General features: G+C 40.1%; 1 protein-coding gene across 1 annotated transcript in view; it reads right to left on the reverse strand.

Moving 5' to 3' along the window:
• Positions 1 to 21225, reverse strand: part of OSBPL10 (oxysterol binding protein like 10) — a 117398-nt gene that overhangs the window by 2785 nt on the left and 93388 nt on the right. The window contains exons 7-11 of the mRNA XM_066320289.1: positions 19412 to 19558; positions 12456 to 12939; positions 3817 to 4003; positions 2228 to 2410; positions 664 to 817 (exon numbers count right to left, since the gene is read on the reverse strand). Coding sequence (XP_066176386.1) covers positions 664 to 817; positions 2228 to 2410; positions 3817 to 4003; positions 12456 to 12939; positions 19412 to 19558 — 1155 coding nt within the window. The remainder of the gene's footprint in view (positions 1 to 663; positions 818 to 2227; positions 2411 to 3816; positions 4004 to 12455; positions 12940 to 19411; positions 19559 to 21225) is intronic.

A 21225-nucleotide genomic window follows, 5' to 3' on the forward strand; every position in this document is an offset into this window, starting at 1 on the left:
CTGGATCTGTGTATGTCCACACAAAAACTAAAATAAGACCAAACAAGAAGCCATCCCTGTCACCTGAAAATTCGGTGTTTAATGAGCGGGCAAGTAATGTGGGCAGGAGGAAAAAAATTACAAGGGGAGAAGAGATGCAGTGAAAAGATGCAAGAGATTTTGGTTTAAATAGCAGCTAATGTAGCAATTCCCTCAGTCAGTCTCATTTCCCCTCCACAGAAGGAGAAAGATGAACTTGGTAAAATCTGTTTCCTTTCACACAGATGAAACCCAAGACCCTTTAGGATGTCAGTGCTTACTTACACTGGATATATCTCCCTAGATCGTGCTCATTTTAGTATGTTAAGGTTATAGGGGATGTGAGTGTGCAGAATTTGAAAAGTAAGGGCAGGATTTTACAGATGAACACATCACTTTATGTGCCTAACATTAGGCACCAACAATCCAGATCAAAATCTAAGTGAAGAAAAGTGAACAAGTTCATGACATAGATATGGAAAAGTCCACTGCTCTCCTTCAAGAGCCAGACTGTCAAAAAGAAAATTTAAGCAATGAATGGTAAATAACATGACCAGCTCAAGACAAAATCCATGGAGATTCGCTTGTTCGAAGTCCTGTGCAGGAACTTGCTAACAGGTCTCTAAACCAAGAAACTCCAAGTACCTCTTTGGCAAAGTATTTGGGTTTCCAGGGAGTGGAGAGTGCCGTGCGCTGCCGCTCCTCTGCTCGCTGTCTCTCTTCCAGGCGGTGCTTGTGCTCCGTGGCGGCATCAATGTTCCCCTCCTTCAGGGAGCTGGTGACGTGCTGCCACAGGCGCCTGGCCAGGGAGAAGGAGCACAAGGGAGGGTGAGAACAGCTCTGCCACAGCCCAGTGCTGCTGGACACCAAGCCGGTAAGAAGCAGGCTGAGGCCACACTATCCATGCTGGTTTTCCAAGTCCCACAGCTTAGGAACCATCACTCTCCTAGGATATTCATCACATTTGTGGACCAGATTTTCAGATTCACTCAACTCCCAGTATTTTGCCATGCAATTTTCTCAGCAGACTCTGCTTATGTTCTGACTCTTCACCACCTAAGCTTTTTTCTCAAAGCAGGTGGATTTATTTTTATCATTTCCAGTTCACATTCCTTACTGATGTTCCTCCAGCCCCCAAATGACAGGTGTTTAATTCTGTGGTTTTTTGCAGTTAAATTTTTGACTTCTATGGGAGTGTCAGCCAAAGCCCGATAATGCACTGAATTGGGACACTGACTGGTCAAATGAGGTCACTAACAGAGGAACTGATTCTAGGGAATCCCTCCAGGTCTGTGCTCTGTATTGCCAGTTACAATATTTACCAGCACAGAGCTACACGTTTCTCACACAACTGACCACACTCAGATAAGAGTCAGTGCCTTATACCAGCCTAGCAGAAACCATGCCAAGAAAAGCACTGAGAAAAACCCTCATAGAATGCTTTGAGTTGGAAGAGACCTTAAAGATCCTCTGGTTCCACCCTCCTTGCCATGGGAAGGGACACCTCCCACTAGACCAGGTTGCTCAGAGCCCCATCCAACCTGGCCTTCAACACTGCCAGGGATGAGGCATCCACAGCTCCTCTGGGCAACCTGTTCCAGTGCCTCACCACCCTCACAGTAAAGAATTTCTGCCTAATATATAATCCAAACTGCTCTCTGTCTGAAACCAACCAGAGCTTTCACCTATGTCCAGGGCTGTTTAAATGAGTTTGTGTTTACAATCTGATGAACTGCAGATCCTGCAGAGACACTTGATAAGTGCAATTTGCTTACTAGTATCTAAAAAACACAATAAATACACTGAAAGGCTACTGGTTTCCTTATTTACTACAATCTTTATGTTCTGCACTACAGAGAAAAAATAAGTTTGTGGATAAGCAAGTGGTCTAGAAAGTAGGCATTGTATCTGACCCTGCACAATGACTCAGGACACCCTTGTAAAATAGAAAGACATTTGCAGATAATAAAATGTAGTCGAACTCATATTTTTAAATCCTCCAATAAAACGTTCCTAAATTCAATTAAAGTATTGATTTTTCTGAAGATAAACATCAACAGTTATTGACAGTGAATACACAACAGTTTTTTTTCCAATGTACTTAGTCAGAGTTAGAATTTTTGAACTACAGCACTCAGACCTGCAGTTGGCTTCCCTGCTCTGTTCCCACCCAAAGTTCAGGACAGTACTGCAAAGCCTCTGCCCTTACCTCGATTCCAGTGGCCCCTGGTTTGCTATGGGCCTGATCTTTTTCTTGATAACAGGCAGTTTGGTGGTGTCAATCACTTTGGTGTCTCCATTGCTGTAAGTGAATTCCAGGGTGCCATTCCATTCTCCCTGTGCCTTGCACACAATGGTGTTTGTTGGATTGTGCTTCACTTCGGCTGTAACCCTGATTCCAGGGGGAAGGACAAACAGACCACAGAAATAACTGGTACCATTTATTATCAGCACATGAAAGCACCACCTTGCTAAGGGGGCAAGCAGCTTTCTACCTCCACAAACCCATTATTCAAGCAAAGTAATTATGCTGCCTCCAAAAAAGACAGACTCATCCCAGGAAAGCTCTTCTAAGACAGCAACAGCTTTGGGATGACATCGTAGCTAAGTACAGCAGTAACCCAACTTAAAATTCTGATACTCGGCTCAAGCCCAGAGCCAAATGAGGTAACCCTCAGCAGCCTGAAAAACAATTCCTGACGTTCATGTGACATTTTCAATGCATGATACTTTCACACATGAACATAATGCTTGCTGTCAGAGACTCATGTCAAAAACTTTGGGTATCTTTTTTTCTCTTCTTTAGCTCTGCAAGTTCACTTTTCAGCTGCTGAGAGGCAATGATTAAAGCCACCTCACCAGTCAAAGAACTGGTCTGAGAGTGAGCAAAATAGACAGGTAGGACTGGAAAACGAAAATGAAGGGAGAAGTTTTGTGTGTGTCCATGAACATGCACACACGTGCTTTAGCCACATAAAGTAATGTGAGAACTCAATTTTTTAATTACTGAAGTAATACAGCACAACTTCCCTAAATTTTCACTCATCCTGATGGCACCAATTATTAATCTTTTAAAGAAAAACCCTGTCAAAACAGCCCCACGTGAACATTGACCTGGTGGACACATATAGGGAAGAATAGTCACATAATCTAAAATAAAAGAGAGGTAACCATGCAAAGCACAGTCTCCTCTGGACACTGCAACAGTCCACAGCAGAACAAGAAAGGGGTCTGATGTTAACGACTGGGCCATCAACTTAAACATGGAAACAAAACAGGAGCTTGTCTTGCACAGTACCTCTTTGCACCCTTAGTAAAGGGGAACCAAAAAAAGTAAATAACATTTTCACCACCTGGAATTTCAGTGCAGACACAGGACTCCCCAGTAGGGAGCTACCACTATGGGCAATGACACTTTTGCTTCTCTTTTCAGGAGCTCCACCTGGAACACCAGTTCATCTACAAGACTCACACAGAAGCAGCAGCTGGGGTAGCAGAAATATTGCCTTTTCCATGTACATTTTTCTGATCCTGCACTTACAGCAACTTTTAACAAGCAACAAAGCCTGGAGAGATACATTCACTTTATTTTAATGAGAGAAATACATCCAATTCAGTTAAACAACATAATATGTATTGCTACAATAAACTGCCCTAAAGCTTTAAGTCATCTCCGGCAATAATAGGAAAACTATTTCGGCTATCTGTCTAAAAAATATTGCAACAGAACTGAACAGATGCCCGAGAGCCTTTCACGTGAAATCCAGCAGCAGATAAAGAATGCAGTAATTCCCCTACCTGTGGACCTTCCCTCCATAGAAGGGCTTGGTGTGGAAGGTGACCGTGGCAGAATAGCCCGTTCTGGCACAATTGATGTTGACTTTCCCTCCAAGCTCCACCCATGGGATGGTAAGGATTGAGCGAGCGTAGGCACTGGGCAGGGTGAAGACATACTCTTCTTCATGTTCCAGCAAGTGAAGAACACCTGCGCAGGAAAAGGTGAGAGCAAGGTGATAAAAGGTTCCCTGGTAAGACCTGATGGTCACTGACCAATTACCACCATCAAAATGCACATGCACAGACAGCACAATATGCAGCTCTCCTTAAAGGAGGGCACTGTCTGCTAAGAAACTCTGCTCTCTGAAACAAGCGTCTGCCAACAAGCATTTTCAAAAGCATCCAATTTGACTGTGTACCCTATGGTCCTGCACAGTACCAAACAACTTTTCAGAAAATTTGACTGGATTCCTTACTTTGTATTACTCTTAAAAGGTGGGAAAACACAGAATGCCCACCTAAAACGCCATACTGAAAACTGAGATGCCAATATTGAGATCATAATCTCCCTCCAGATAAAATATGGCCATGGCCAAAGAATTCTTCACTTCTCCATTCAGTTAGAATGGTCCAAATTAATCCTCCAGTAATTTCCTCTTGATGCTGTGAAAGGCTCTAAGTCTCCGTGGGTACAACAAGGAAATGTGGCATCTACAAATTTCCCATTAATTTTGCTCCTTAATTTCCAAATGCCTGGTTTCTCACATAGGCTTTGAAAAAATCTGGGCCAGCAGCGCCACTGCTCTACTAGCACCAAGTCCAATATCTCTATCAGGCAGAGGAAATGACTGGTGATTCCATCTCATTCTGTAAAGGTTCCTCCACCCCCAGCACTATGAGGCTGTAACTAAAAACAACACACAACAGCAGCAGTTTTTCAACATTACTTGGAAGTTGCACAAAGAAAGTTGCTTTCCTGATCAGACCTTTGCAGCTTCCCCTGGGGCTAAGGATACAACTCTATCCCCATAAAAACTGTAGTTTGGTCTTCAGGATAACAGGACATAAGACCAGAAAAAGAGCACCATAAACCTTGCACACAGAATTAGATCATGCCAAATGTCTGCAGTGCATTTTTTTATTAGTTTTACAGTCCTTTGTGTCCCATTTACTAACTGCCTAAAGGCAAAAATGACAGCTTTGAAAATATTTTTTCACAACAGGGACTGAAAATAACCCATCACAGGAAGAACTCAGAACCCAGAAATATTTTAAAAAAAGAGCAGGGAAGTTATTTTGACACAGTAACAGTATCTGTTTAGAAACAAGATGAGCATAAGCCCATTTGCCTTCACCCTGGGGCAGGCAGGGGAAGAACACACTGTTAGTGGTATTGATTAATCTATCTGTTTAAGGGAATACTGACACAACTTTTTCAAAGTGATCTCACATTTAATGATGAAAAAGCATTAAACAGGAACACAACACTACTGCTGCCAATAGGAGAAAAATATGCCTTTAACACTGCATGGAGACACAAACTTTAAAACACACTCAAAAGCACAGAGCTCTAAGAGAGCCCTGATCTTGAATATTGGCTTCAGCTAACAAAACTAAATACAGGCACAGGAAACTCTGCAATTTGCCACTTCTGCCTTCTGAAACTATTTCACAGGAAAACATTTGCAAACCAGAACAGCTTCTTGCAGTTCTTCTCAGAACATCTGCAACCTCAGCCTCCCATCAGTAACACAGCCAGCACATCCACCCCAGCAGGTCAGACACAAGGAACTGAGAGTTCAAAAGCACACAGAGAAGACATGTCTTAAAAGGCCCTTTAATCATTTTGTCTTGGAAGTTACAAGTTCCTCGTGTCATGTGCTGAACCCTCACCAGCAGGGAGAGGCCAGGAGGACACAGCCAGAACACACATACACATTTTGCCTCAAGCTTCCTCAGCTTCACACCTGCAGAGACATCCAAGCTGAACACACTGCAGCAAGGCTGAACTACCCCACTCAGACTGGACATGCAGCCAGAAGACCTTTTACTCAAAAAATGACTCTGGTTATCAAACCCATTAAATGGATGCTATAACAGCATTAAGTTAATAAAGAACAACTGTAGAATCACAGAATGACCTGGCTTGGAAGGGACATTAAAGTTCATCCAGTTCCAACCCCCCTGCCATGGGCAGGGCCAGACCAGGCTGCTCAGAGCCCCATCCAACCTGGCCTTGAACACAACCAGGGATGGGGCATCCACAATTTCTTTGGGCAACCTGTTCCAGCACCTCAACACTCCCACAGTACAGAATTTTTTCCTAGTATCTAACCTAAACCTACTCTCTTTCATTTTAAAGGACTTCCCCCTTTCTCTGTCACTACATGCCCTTGTAAAGAGTCTCCCTCCATCTGCCATCCTCCTCTGACCATCACTGTATGTCATGTTTTCTCACCTGAGAGGAAACTGGTATGATAAACACCATTTCCTTATGGGTGAGTATAGGTTTGCTTCTGTCCCCCGATGGGATCAAGAGGTTTTTCCCCCCTAGTCAAGTGGGAGGGACTCAAAGCTGCAGTGCTGCCAAGCACATTTAAAGAGGAGAGCAAACAGCAGCAGTGACCTTCAATGTAAATATTTAACCACCACAGCAGGTTAGATATTAAAAACTGAACCCAGCTCTCTCGGCAGTATTTTTAGCACCCAGGAGCATATTTTCTGAATTCCTTAAACACCTGAATAAATACATTTTTTAATTAAGTGCTATCTCACCTGAAATATGACCATAATTACACTCTAAAAGAGCTTAAAGGGCAGATCTGAAATACTCATGACTTGATAATACCTTTAATATTAACCTGACTGTTTTGTATTCCATTGTTCACAGAGCCCACATGCAAAACCTCTTTTAAGTGAAGCACCACAAACACTGTGGCTGCACCACCACATTTGAACAGAGACTTGTGCCCCCTTAAGGGAGAGAAAGCCAAAAATTACACTGATATTCAACATTTGTAATAGGTACCACAATTTGAATTAACTTCCTGCCCTGCCAAGTGTCAATCACAAGAAATTAAAAGCCTATTAACTGAAAGTTAACAGTTACTTTGCAATGTGCGATTTTAACATCTGCTCATAATCATTACATTGCAATTGATCTTTAAAAACAACTGCTGGAAAATACACAGGCTATTTTTGTTCCCTTGCTTCCCTGTTGTAAGGGATGATTCATGTTTAGTTTGAAAATATAAGTAAATACACAAGAAGTTGTAGAATATTCTCCCATTTTTAGTTTTTTCCTCGCACATCAAAGAGTTTTTTCAAAAACTTCCAATTCCTTTAAAAAAAAAAATCTGAAGTATTTATAGGCAACAATTATACACGGAAGAATGCACCAGATCAGTACTCTGGGAGGAGCAGTGGATTTAGTAATCTAGTTTGTTAGAAAAAAATGCTACAGAGAAGGGTAAATTTGTTATAAACCATTGCAGAATACTGATATTCCCCCTTGAAATGTCCTCAACATCGTTTACTCCTCCTTTTGACTACAGCAATGTATTCAGAGTCACACCCCTGCCCATGACTCCTCAGTCTGTGTTTAAAGGAAGCAATGGTCCTGGCATATCATTTTCCCAGTTTGACTCTTACGTGTCCCTCACTGATGCTGCAGCTTTGTGAATTGATTTCCCAGTAACACATATTGACAAAAAACCCAGAGAAGGCTCTGGATCAATAAGCTGCAGAAGAGACATGTGGGATTTAATGCTATCCACTGCCTGCATGGAGATCAATCTGTACAACAAATGGCACATGGCACTCGAGGGCCCTGGGGCAGTTTCCTTGTTTAAGAAGCTCTTCACCCTGTCTGTGTTTCTCCTAACACACAAAGAGGAGGAAGTTACATGTGGGATGAGCCCCACACAGGTGCTGTGTATCACTTACTGCCCACATCCCCACAGGACAGCAGGAGATGCCGAAACTGGGCTCTTATTGTCTCAAACCTTCCAGGCAGCTGTGTCGAGCACTGCTCATTTTTCAAAGACTGGAACCATTTGCTAAATTAAGTAATGATTGCCATGCTATATGAAAATGGTTCTAAAAACACTGGGCTAAAAATATTAACACAAAAATGAGTACTTTGGGAAATATTTAGGTAGCTCTAATGGCATGAAGCAATCAAGCTTTGAGACTGGTAAATTAAAAAGTCACTCATTTCTCAGTACTACAAATTATAGACCTGTACTTCTATTATTACATACAAATACATGTATTTCAATGGAAGAATAAAAAAGAAAGGAAAAAATATTTATTGCTTTCTTTTAAATTTACCCTGGAAAAAGCACTGAATCTTTTACCCACCTATCAGATCTTTTCAAGTTGATTGTTAATTTAGAAAAATAATTTTTGGAAGCCTATACCTCACTACTTTTCAAAACATTTGAAATACCAGAACTGAAAACACCAGACATAACTAGCCACTTGACAATACAGAGCAATCCATTTAAATGTACTTTATGCTCTCTGCAAAATTAACCCATAAATCAAAGATGACACTTTTTGTTGCTCTGGACCGAAATCCAAGAGCAGAAAAGGAACAGGTACAGGTGACACTGAGGTGTGCTTACCACAGCATCCTTATCCTACAACCAGGATCCGTTTAAAGATTCTATGGACAGTGTAAAAAACATTAAATATTTATATTGACTTTCTCATCCTTTGCTAATTTAAATCTTAATGTGACCCTGTTCATTACAGCCTCATCTCCTCCCTCACTCTTCCATTAGTACATAATTAACATTAACCAGAATTGGGGACTGCTCATGCAACCTAAGTTCTTTTATGCAAAATACTCTCTTTTCTATTCTGGGTGGCTTTCTCATGAGGAAACTCAGTGCTGACTACTCTGAAGAACGGGGATTTTGTCATACGGCAAAGAAACATTTCATTAGCAAGCCAGATTCAGACCACTCATAACAGAGATGAAGAAAGGCTAGCATATAAAACAGCTCCCCTCGTGGATTTCCAGCAGTGCTCTCCCACTTGTTCTGCATCTCTGCAACTGATACTTACTTTGAATTAACAAACAAAAAAACCCCCACAGACAGGAAAAAAAATCTTAGTCACTTTGAGATGCAACATACACAAAAAATCACATTACTGAGACACTGAGCTGTGCCAAGATCCTTTTTGTGCCAAGACCATACCATCCTGGAATCCCCTAATTCTTAAATTTCCTTTATAAACCTTTGTACTTCCACGACATTCTAGGTCAGTTTCTAATAAAAAGCATAAAAAGCAATGTGCTGTATACATCTAAGGACTTTCTATAAAAATATGATTCAAAGCCTCCACAGACACATTACCATTACCATATTCCTTACACACTATTTATTGGTCCAAAAATTCAGTACTACTTTATTTCTGCAAATAGACAACTGCAGTAGAAAAAACTTCATTGAACTGTTGGAGGGACACACACAATATTGTTCAGTAGACAGCAAAGTTTTAAAACACACCACAGCTGCTTGTGTTCAACATTAGGCTACAATGAGGTTTCTGGTCATCATTAGAGAATGGCCTGTGTTGGAAGGGAGCTTAAAAATCATCTTGTTCCAAACCCTGTGGGCAGGGACATCTTCCACTAGACCAGGTTGCTCACAGCCCCATCCAATCTGGCCTTGGAAACCTCCAAGGATGGGGCATCCACAACTTCTCTGGGCAACCTGGTCAAACAGAACTGTTCTATCTGACTGGAACAAGACAGTCACTCACTACCACTAAATTATCCAAAACATTAATTTCAGTTCTCTAACACTCTGTTTGGAAGGATTATTTCCCTTCTCATATATCAATTAGTACTGCTAATCTGTCATACAATGAAACTAATATTGAACCAACAGCAGAATTATTTAACCCAAGTCTCAAAATGGACACAGGTATATTAGAGGTATCAAGGAAACTGCCTAGAGAAAGTCAAAGGCCCCCACATGTACATAATTTAACTCCAGCAACAGGCAAACAGGCAAAAAAAAAAAAAAGGGGGGGGGGGGCTGAATGCTCATAATGAGGGGAAATTTTTAAAAAAGGAGAAATGGTCAAGACAAATTTCCAACAACAGCACGATTATTTGGTCATCTGATGCACAGTAGCAAAAAAACCCACGACAATCAAAACCCAGACGTTTTGATGATCCATGAGACATTGCTTTGTCTCTCATCAAAAGCAGGATCAGTGAAACTTCATTCCCCAGAAACTCACGTTATCTGCTTTTAACAGTTTAAGATTCTACAACCTTACTAGCCAACCCTGGTGTGCAAAAGTTTCTCCAAGGAGCAAACTTTAAGTAGCTTCATATGTCTTCTGACTAAAAGCACCCTTCCACAGCCAAACTCACTAATTTTGCTAGATTAATTCACCCCATATGAAATGTTGCAACTCTAACATGTCCCTAAACACAAGGAAAAAATCTCCAGATTATATTTCACATTAAAAAAAATTATTAGGCCCTGCATTACTAGGCACACAAATACAGGTTTAGGTTTTCCACACTTTTAGTCCAGCAGCTCCTTTTTGTTGGTTCAGCAGTCTATTCCCTGCTACTCACACTGACCTCAATCTACTACAGAATTTATACTTATGCAGCACATAAGAAAGAAGCATCTGCAGTAGATTCTAATTTTTGCACAGCTTGACAAATCTACACACCAACTTAATCAGGAAGACTTCCCTGGACCTAAACTAAACAAATAAATTAAAGCAAGTGCAGTTTCAAGTGAAGGAACTCCACTGCAAAGCTGGCATTTTAAACTGAGGCTGTCAGGCTTAGGCTTGCTGTTTCCAGACAGTAAAAAAGCCTCAGTGGTACATCTTCTTGCTGCCCATTGCCAGTCCTCAACATGCAACAGAAATGCTTGGGCTGCACTGAAGTGTCTCCATCACTTCCCAGAAATGCTGTCACTCTGAAGGTCCCTGCTCTTGCACTGCTTACATGAACAAAAAGATGAATAGTACCTATAAACTGGCGAACCCAGACTTCCTCCCAGAATGCACACCACAAAGACAGCAGCAAACCTTGGAATAAAAGAGTTTGCTACTGCAGATGTTCCCCAAAGCCCACCCTCACTCCTGGGATGTCTCCAGGATCATGAAAAAAAGAAAGAGTATAGAGAAAAACTTATTCTCACCAGCACACATTAAACAATCCTTGGGGTGAGTAAGCAGTTAATTCTTAGACCCTTTCTCTCTCAAAACTGGGACACATCAGGACTTTGAAGTCTTAAATAATCCCCACAGTAGACACCCCAATCCCAGGGAACTTTGTGCGCTAGCAGCAAGAGAAAGAAATTTCCCTACTCCTACATAATCATAAGTGACTTCGTGTTTAATTTTATTTCCATTAAATAGTTCCCTTCACTGAGCAAAAGAGTACTAGAAATGAACATATACCAGAAAAATGCAGAATGTTAAGCCAATGACTCAGGCTGGCAGTAGTACAGGCAGAAGACAGACAGACCAATTTCCCTTCTGACTCTCCCTTCCCAACTTTCCAAGCTTCATATTCCAAGCAAAATACCTAAGTCGTAGGAAGAAGGAAACACACGTGCTAACATAGCCTTTATCACAAAGATATCAAAATCAGCAGAAAGGAGGCTTCATGTCTCTTCTGTTAAAAAAGGGAATATATCGCCATCAGGCAAGGAGCTACTGTAGTCCTTTACACTGGTCTTTAGTTTTAGATAGTGGAAATAGCAGAATATACGTGTATTTTTTCACCATAATTATTTTGTTTCTATTAATAAACAAAACCAAACCACTACAGTTCCCACTCCACCTTTTTACTGCCTTTAATACCATAGTATTTAACATAATGATGACAAAAAGAAGCAAGTTGTCCTCATACTTCTGAGACTACAGTCTAAAAACTAGTTAAGGCAAAACACTAAAATTCATACTTACCCTCAAATGGCCAAAGGGACTTAATTGCTTAGAGACACACTTATCTCAATGCATTAACAGTCAGTGAGAACACTGGTAACAAGTGTGTGTATCAGTTCAGATCATCCATTAAGGATTTGTTATGATTCCCTGTATTTCTGAACTCAAGTTGAGCAATGACTGATCACAATGCAGACTGCATATGCATGATATAGAAAATCAGGATTCACACCTCTACTATGTGACTTTCTAGAAAGCTTATGAATATACACTAACTTTGGAAACACTACAAAAATCATGATTCTTTGCAGAAACTGAAAAATGTTAGACTTATGCAAAAACATGTTTTTTTCTCATTGCTTTGTTCCTATTGTGAACACCAAATCCCGTAAAAGTGAATGAGACAAAAATATTCTTAGAGAATATGCTATAATTTGTCATTTGTTATTGTAACTTAATTATTTCTGAAGTCTGGCCATATATATTTACAGAGTTTTGTCAATATATGCACACATTTATATATGCAATATGTACTTCACATTCTGTCTGGACAGCAAAAGATTGCATGAAGCCTACAGTTTAAATTCCAAACTTCACAAAAGCAAACAGTCATAAGGTTCAAATGAAAGGTCAGAGAGAGTGCGAGCAGGAAAACATTTGGATTTCTGCTGACACCCAGAAATATTAGCCCAAAAAAAGCAGAATAAAAGCACATTTCTTACCTTCACCTACCATAGAAACACCTATTGACATGCCCATGAACTTGCTTTTGGTCCACACGTGAGCGTTCACACACATTTTCTTCTCTTTGCACTCACAGTAAAAGCAAGATACTGGTGGATGATGAGACACTTGTTCAGCTACAAACCTCAGCTTGTAGCATGTGGACTGGTCCTGGCCAAGCTCCTTGGCTGAGTCCTTAGAAACCGTGGAGGCACCGTTAGTTCTGAATGCTTTCACTTTATCTTTAGGCACATCCCACGAGCAATGAAACGTTTCACCAATTATAGGGTTATAGGGCTTCTTGGCAACTGCTCCCTTTCGGCCTTCGTGAAAAGCTGTTAGATAATACTCCACAAAGCAGATAATTCTTTCCTCGGGAGTGGCTCCAGCTGCAATTGACAAAAACAGGTCTGGATGGGCCATGAAATTTGCATACATCTCCAGCAGGGATCTTTTCTCCAAAATAAATGTTGGAAGCACTACCTGTATGCAAAGCAGACAAAGGCATATATGATTTCCCCGTGATCACACTACCCAGGGGAAAGGGGGAGAGAGAACAGTTAGGACAGCTGTAATTCTGACCCTGCCAAATTCTGGAATAGCATATTTCCCTCCTATGGCACAACAATTTAATTTTCTTTGCAGTGTGAATAATGGGCAAATGAAAAAAGCAGTGGCCTCGATACCCATGCAGGCTGCTTCCTATTTCATTATGACTTTGAAGAGCAGCTCACACAACAGGGATGGGCTGTTCCACGCACATGGAAATCCACCTTTTCCTCTCCTCTCAGTTAACAAACCAGCCATTGTTTTCTTTGTTTACAGGACACAAAAACATACTTTGATATAAACTAATTTACATCAAACATCAACAAACCAAACTAATTATAACCATCCAAAATGGGAGGGGCACACCCTCCCAAATCACCAGGAGATGAGTATTCTACATGAACATACAGATCACCAACCTCTAAGTGGTGGATAATGTAAGGACTACATGTATCTATCCCTTCTGTCAAACATCTGTGCTCCATACTTCACTCCTGGGCCACTGACTTACCCACTCTACATGGATTAGGTCCCTTCCAGCCTTAACAAACCAACCCAAGGAGATCCAGCCACAACCAAATCATAACCAAATCTCAAGTCTATTTCCAAGTATAAAACCATTCCAAGGAGCCTTCCCAAGAGGCTACAGGCAAGAAAGCACTCCCCATTTGCCCTGGAGTGCCATCGTATGTCACGTTCCCCCACAACTCCCAAGTCATCCCTAAGATCTCCTCTCTCCCCCAAGCCCATGGCACATCCCCTCAGTTTCAGATGGTATCATGTCACTGTGGTGGGCCCCTGCACGGCTTTGCTTTACTTCAGATGAGCTGAAACAAAAACTGCGCACACCATTAAATTCATACCACGGGAATAAAGAGGCTCCCATGGGCCCAGGAAAAAAACTGGGGCTGAGCACTAGGCAGTCTGCCCTGGAGGGAGCCAGCCCCAAGTGATTCAGATACAGTCTCAAGGGCCTTCTCTAGCAAGGCAGATGTTGCCAGAGTCACTCACTGCACAATAACACTTCATCAGAAGTTTCCAGGGAAAGGTCTTGGAGGGCACTGCAAGGCAAACAAAGGCTAAGGGACATGATTTACCTCTCTCCCTTCTTTCTCCCCCATGCTCCCCTCACCGTGCTGGTCTGTTGCAGGGGAGCTCAAGGGCTGCTCTCCCATGACCAAAAGGAACTTCTGGCACAAATGTATTTGTCTTACGTGAATACAAGTGGCTCAGTGATGCCAGATGCAAACCAACAGCTGTCCTCTATTACAGCAATTCTTCTGCTTTCCTCTTTAATTCTTCATTGCATTTACGTTTTCCCTTTCCCAAAAGCAAGGGTTATTTACAGCAGGCAGGGAGCCACTGTCACAAACATGTTTGCTTTCCCCCTGCTGGCCCAGCGTGCTATTCTAAGTGGGACCAAAGCACAGATCAGCCCTTTTGGATCCCATGGATAATGAACTGGAAGCTGTCAAACTTTTATTATTCATTCAGCCCTTCTCAAAGAGAACTTGTAAACAGGAACAAGAATTTCAGTCATAGAGGCTCAAACAGAGTCTTTACAGCTACACAGCAAACCACAGTATCACCCTGCAAAAAAGAGAGAACTGCTGTGTCTGGTAACTCATCTGCTTGTTGGCTCTCTCCTTCTGTATTTTATATTTACACACATACAGTCCTTTATAGGCTAATAAGTTTTACAAGTTTAGATATAAATCAAGCAAAGTTCCATCTGTAATATTCCTCTGACTTTATACTATAAGCCTTAAGGACTCCACATGATTTCTGCTGCCAACCTATTGAGGCCCTGAATGATGGAGGACCTTAATTTTAAGCTATGCATGGCAGATTGGGTGCTAAAGACAGCCTGAAGTTCTAGTGGTGTGACACTGACAGGTTGAGGAGCTTGGCTTTCAAAAGTGAAATCCAAAACTTTGAAGGAAAAGTAGAAAGCCAGTGAAGTTTTCTTATATTTAGCTCTTTAAACTACGTCCTCTTACTTGCAGCATTCTCATTCTGACCAAATATTCATTATCCAATATAATATTTTAAAAAATGCAATTCAGCAGTTGAAATCCTCAATTCAGGATCTCATTTTAATATAAATTGTACACTAAAAGATCAGGTTACCAGAGTGGAAAGTGACAGCAAAACATATAAAAAAATCTCCCATAATTTCTGTCTAGAAATACCAGTAGTGCCTTTGTGTGCTCACTGCAGAAACTTAAAAGGGCAAACTCATTTGAATAAAGAGCACTCTGCATCTCATGTGTCCAAGAGCCTCTCTCTCTGAAGACAGTGACCTTTATTAGTACAAAAAGAGGAGAAGAAAACTGCAGACCACAGTACAGATGATGCAGGTTTTATGGTACAACACTAAGACTGCTGTGACTTCATCCCACTGATGTGGTCACAGAGTCTTGGTATCTCTCCCCTTAAGTCCTACATGTGTGCTTTGCGTAACACAGCTACACCAGCACTGCCACTGAATGAGATGCGATCAATCACCGGATTCTTATTATTGAGTTTCAAGAATCAATCTAAAATCTGAATAAGGCCTGAACTCCAGCTCAAATGAACTTGCTTTAAAGCCCTACTAAGCTGGAAAAGACACCCTTAATTGTGGTAGGAGAGGATCCACTGAACTGTTTCCGCACAAGGAGACAGAACTATGAAATAAAAATTTGAGTTTTAAAGCTTACACAACTGCAATAATACAAAATATGCCCACAAAACATTGCCGTCTACTAAATAGTCTTATAGCCTCTAAGTTTCAATATGCAACACCACCACACACTAATATAGCAAAAAACAAACAAACAAAAAAATCACACAAATCGATTTTTTTAATTGGCCCTATCTTATTTCTGCAGAAATAAGAAAAATTTGAAATAAACAAAGATGCAAGAGTACAGCATTCTTCCTGCTAGCACTGGGTTGTTGTGCACTTGTGCTAGCACTCTAGCTTTTAAAGGAATGAAGTTTTCAACTCTTCTGCAGCCAGACAGAATGAAGTGTCCAGAAAAATAAACTTAGGACCTTTGTTCTTTATACTAGCTTTGAACGGGACTACGATTTTTTTTTTAATTATTATTGCATAAGAAGTCAAAACTGATTAATTTTTTCCTCTGAAAAAATGCCAGCATGACAACCAATTGGACAAAAGAAACTCTCTAGAATAAATACCAAGTTGCTGAAGTCTGAAGCAAAAAAATCACCTCACTGCATTCTAAAATGTTAAAATAATCCATTCTTAATCTTTCTCAGGCTTCAGATGAAAAGAAAGTGGTTTAAGAGGCATTCCTCCATTTCTCTGGAAAAAAGACAATACTAGTTCAGAACTTGATTATAACCTCCTGGGTTTGGATTTGCTTAATTAGATCTGAATGCAACTGAAAAAATGAGCACAACATCTTATGAACACAGACACTTATCCCCACTATTATTTACTGTGAGGAAAAACATGGGTGTCAGCACCATTCCCTTATTTTTTCAGAAACCCAGCCAAGGTACCTCATGCTGAGATATCCTTTTCTTAGAGGTGTAAAAGCTTTCTTTTCACTGTCATCTGTGTCACTGTGGGAATAAAATAAGCTATTTTCATGCCGCTTACATTTTAAAATTGCAAGGTAAAAAGAACACTGGCAAGCAAAATAAAAACTTATGACACTGTGAACACACCACAGTGTTAATTTACAACAGGTTGACATTCTGCAGAATTACTGGCAGCCTTTTAAACAGAATGGCAACCCTTTACTTTAAGCATATATTACCTGTGTAAGGAAGGTGAGGGAATGACGGGGAGTGATCACCCATCTGTACAAACTGTTAGCATTAACTGCAATCCATTAGATGCCATTTGCCAATGAAAGCTGTCAGTGAGTTTTGGAACTATTTTTCATTTTCTAAAAGTCTGAAACAAACAATTTAGAATCTTGGTGTTATCCCCAGCAATTCTAGTTTTACTGAGGTTGAAAGAGCTATCCCAGTCCGAAGCATCAGTTGTGTACCACATTCTGCTGCTGTGAACTGCTCCCCACCCAACTCTCTCCAGCAGCTGTTGAAGTCTAATTGGTCACCACAGAGTCTAGCCTGTTCTAGCAAATCCCAACACAGATTTGATACTTCACTGCATGCGTTCTCCTTCACGGTAGTTTTTAACTCTTTAACTCCTCCCTAAAAGGCACACCAGTATGGCACAGTCCAGAAGTGAAGCACTTCCACAACGTTAAATGTGGCTATCTTCACTGTAGGAAACTGCTGTCAGCACAGGCAAGGCCACAGCTAACATAAGGAAAAGATGCTGTTTCCTGTGATATGGAATGTGAAGGTAATGCTCATGCATCCAGAACCCAAAACCACCAAGGGCTCAGAAAAAGCTGTTTGTTCGTGTGAGTATCATGCAGCAATCCACAACTCCCAGAATGAACCAAAGACAGCCCTAGGGAAAAGGCACAGGAAAATGGAAACATGTAAAAACATCCTCTGATATTAGCAACTACTGTGTCACAACCACTTCCAGCAGAAGGTGATGAGCATCAAGGTGCTCTGAAATCTGACTTTCAGAGGAATAATGAAAAATGGGAAGAAGTGCAGCCAACAAACCCAGCTTTACCATCACATGTCAGTGGCCCTAAGGGCCTCATGTCAGTAAGCGAAGTTGGTAAAAAAAGCAGCCAGCTGTCCAGTATTTTTTTAATCCTCAAAATGGGCAGAAAAGTGATGTGCACATGTGGCATGTCTCATTAATACTTATCATATGTGTATTCATGCATCACACAGAGCTCTACAGACAGATCTAACTCTGCCATATGCCTGTTTCTCTTCTCATTTCAACATGTATCATTATCTTTAAAAACTGCGTTTAAAGAACACTATGTAAGAAACAGGGTGTCATATATGTATTTACATTCATATTTTTCTCGTAAGTGTCTACACTTCTTTTATTTACATTAACTGTGTATCTTTGGATTTTGACTACTCTGCCATGACAAAAACATGACAGTGAAAATCAGGAAAGAAAAATCTTGTTTGTTGCCAAAGAAAAAATGTTTTGAAGACACAAGAACCATGGATAAGAAATCTTAGCCTAGTCTGAACATTATAGATTCAGAGAGCCTTAGAAAACCAACACAGAAAAGAGGAAGAGTTAAGAAAAACAAAACCAAAAATGAACTGTGTATAACTCTAGACATACTAAAAAGTGACAGGCATAAATTATTCAAAATGAAACGATGAAACTTTTGTTCTATTTAGAATAAAACATTCATTTCTGTTCAGCAACAGAACACAAGATTGCTCAGTCTTAAAAATGTAATTATTTTAAGTCACTGACAACTGTTCCAGAGAAGGAGAGAAAAAACTATACTGAGAAAACCTTATTTGGTAAAAAAGTTATCATTTTTGATGAACATGTAAAAAAAAAAAAAAAAAAAAAAAAAAAGAAAATTAGATTAACTCTTCAAAATATCAAAATGCCCATGAGAACAACTTCCTTCAAAACTACTTCATGTGCCAGAGAAATTCTCTGGTCTTCCAATTTTTATATTACTTGTGGAGAATGTCAGAATGAGCCCTTATTTGTGAAAAGTGGACTACAGGAGTTTTATTCAGGGGATTTTTAAGTAGAAAACCCTTGTGCAAGGAAAGGATATTCCATATATTTACAAAAATCTGTTTGATTATTTATTAAGCCCCATAAGAAGGTTTCACTGGAATACAAGACTATGCAAAAAGGAGCATTCCTTGCTTCCTTAACATCTACCTCATTTCCAAAACTCTACAGACTAAAAGGAAAAATTCCCCAACACTGTAATTTCTTTGCTCATATCAGTATAGATAAACTTGTGACAATACTGGTTCTAGGACCAGAAGAATGCACTGAAGGTTGAACTGCTGAGCTGCTCAACCCAGACAAGAACTGATACACTGCAGACTGCAATTTCTTTACCGTCATGGGTTTTTTTGAAGCTGACTTGCAATTAAATGGAATCCGATCCACAAAGCAGTTATGTGAACGTGTATCTCCTTCATCCATACAACTGCCATTATTGTTCCTCAAACCCCCAGTGCCCCCTGACATACTTGGGGGTTACACACACAACATATGATTATTCTGAATGACTTGCAAAAAAAATAAGCAAGAGTTTTGGAGGATTTTTTTTTTCTTCTTCTTTCCCTCCCCCTCCACCTCTAAAACATCTGATGTGGTCACTTCATGTGAAAGCCTATCTAGCAAAAGTCAGCACTCTACAGATCTCTGGGGCCACACTTTCATAAAGAGGAAAACTTCGCTGTCCACAGGGGCAAAACACACTCACAAGAACCAGCCATGCACACAAAGACACAGAAGGATGAGAAGAAAAAATAACAGTGAACAAATATAAAAGAGATACAGTGTTCATACCCTGGTAAGGTCCATGCCAAGTTTGAGCTGAGAGATGAGATGGAGAATTACACTACGTTGATCATCCATGACTCCTAAATCCTCCTCTTCATTATCTTCAGTATCTGTCATTTCATCTTCAACTAGGATCAACTCAGAAGCTGAATGCTGAAATGAAAAGAAACGTCACCATCTGGACAAAAAGATACAGAATGGCTATTTTCCCCCCACTATATATGTTTCAAAATGGAGCTGTCTCGATGGAACTGAAGGCAGCCTCTGTTAAAACTAAGAAAAGATACAAAGTCAAAATAAATAAAAAACCCAGCAATGGGTTCATAAAGCATTTTGATATCCTTTCCTCAGAATGAGAGTACTAAGTATGAGATGCTAATTTACACACTCTCTTCTCATATTTACAGTGCAGTCATGTCAGATAAAACTCAGAGCATATTTAAGTAACAAGTCATCTTTTCATTAAATAGAATTACACAGCTGAAAATGAGTCTTCAAGTTTATTTCATAAATCTCTCCAGCAAATACTCATGTAATACATAGATGCTGAATGACCCAATTTCAGGGTTTTTCTCCTTTCTCTATCCAATTTCAAAGCTAGATATTTAAGAAAGTCAAGATTAACTAAAAAAGATAAAAAGGTAACTATAATTAAAGAATACACCTCTGGAAAAAACCCCAAAAATATTAGATATTGGGACGAAGACCAGTAGTGTAACTCTTTATAACTATTGCAACACTTCACTACCTCACAGCACAATGCCAGTGCTGCTGAGTTTCCAAAAATACAGGCTGAATATCAATAGAGAGGCACCATGCCAGTCCCTTCAAGAGGAACTTCACAGCAAAAGGGATAATGACTTGTGATATTTTATTTTTCCTCAGGGTTTACAATGTATAACTAACAATAATCCAAACAGGTGGTAGTTACTTTGTTCAATCCATTGAAACCACTCTGCAAGCCTTCCAGATATGTATTCAAGTAAGTTTTTTGTACTTCAAGGGAAAAAAAAATTGGGTTATGTAGATGAAAAATTACAGCCAGCATGTCATTATAGCCCAAAGAGTCTGTGCTGTAAATGAGACAACACTCCCTGCAAAAGTTAGCATTCTTTCATGCTAAATTGCATTTCTGCAGGAACAGCTAGTTCATTACATAAAACAAGAATTTTCATCTCACTGTTGAAGCCTATGCAACTGGAAAGTTTCACTAAGACTGATACCCAGCTGATACCCAGAATTAGATTTCAAAGAAATATTTCTGAATGATCACATTAGAGACCCCTCAGGTGAACTGCAGCTTGTGTGAGGGGAGCTTCTTTGAAATGCAGTTACTACGGAGGTTTCCAAGATTTGAAAAAAGTACTTTCTTTTTTTTTTATTTTTTTTAATTACTTAAATGTTTAGGTAGTTGTTCCTAAAAGAATAACTATTTGGTGAAAAACGCAAGGACATCTTTGCATTCTTGCATCTTTGCAAGACACTTTACAGTTGCTTTATTTAGAAAGTAGAATATGTAGATTACATAAAACAGAATCTGGTGAGCTGCAACCTCAACAGCTTGGAGCTTTTCAAAAGGACAAAACCACACTTTCTTCTTCCCACTCCCTCAGAAAAGAAAAAGAGAGAACGGTAAGCCCTTTTCTCCCAAAATGCACAGCATTATTACCCAACTGACGCCTCACTGACAAGTTCAATTAACATAAAACTTGACAACCTCACACAGAATTATCAGTCCGGGAGGATAAAGCACTGAAGCCTGGCTCAGTAAGTCAGGCTACAATTCATTTGGAGGAAGCACGGAAAAAGCAGTATCAGAA

The sequence above is a fragment of the Sylvia atricapilla genome, chromosome 1, assembly GCF_009819655.1.
Source record: "Sylvia atricapilla isolate bSylAtr1 chromosome 1, bSylAtr1.pri, whole genome shotgun sequence".
Classification (NCBI taxonomy): domain Eukaryota; kingdom Metazoa; phylum Chordata; class Aves; order Passeriformes; family Sylviidae; genus Sylvia; species Sylvia atricapilla.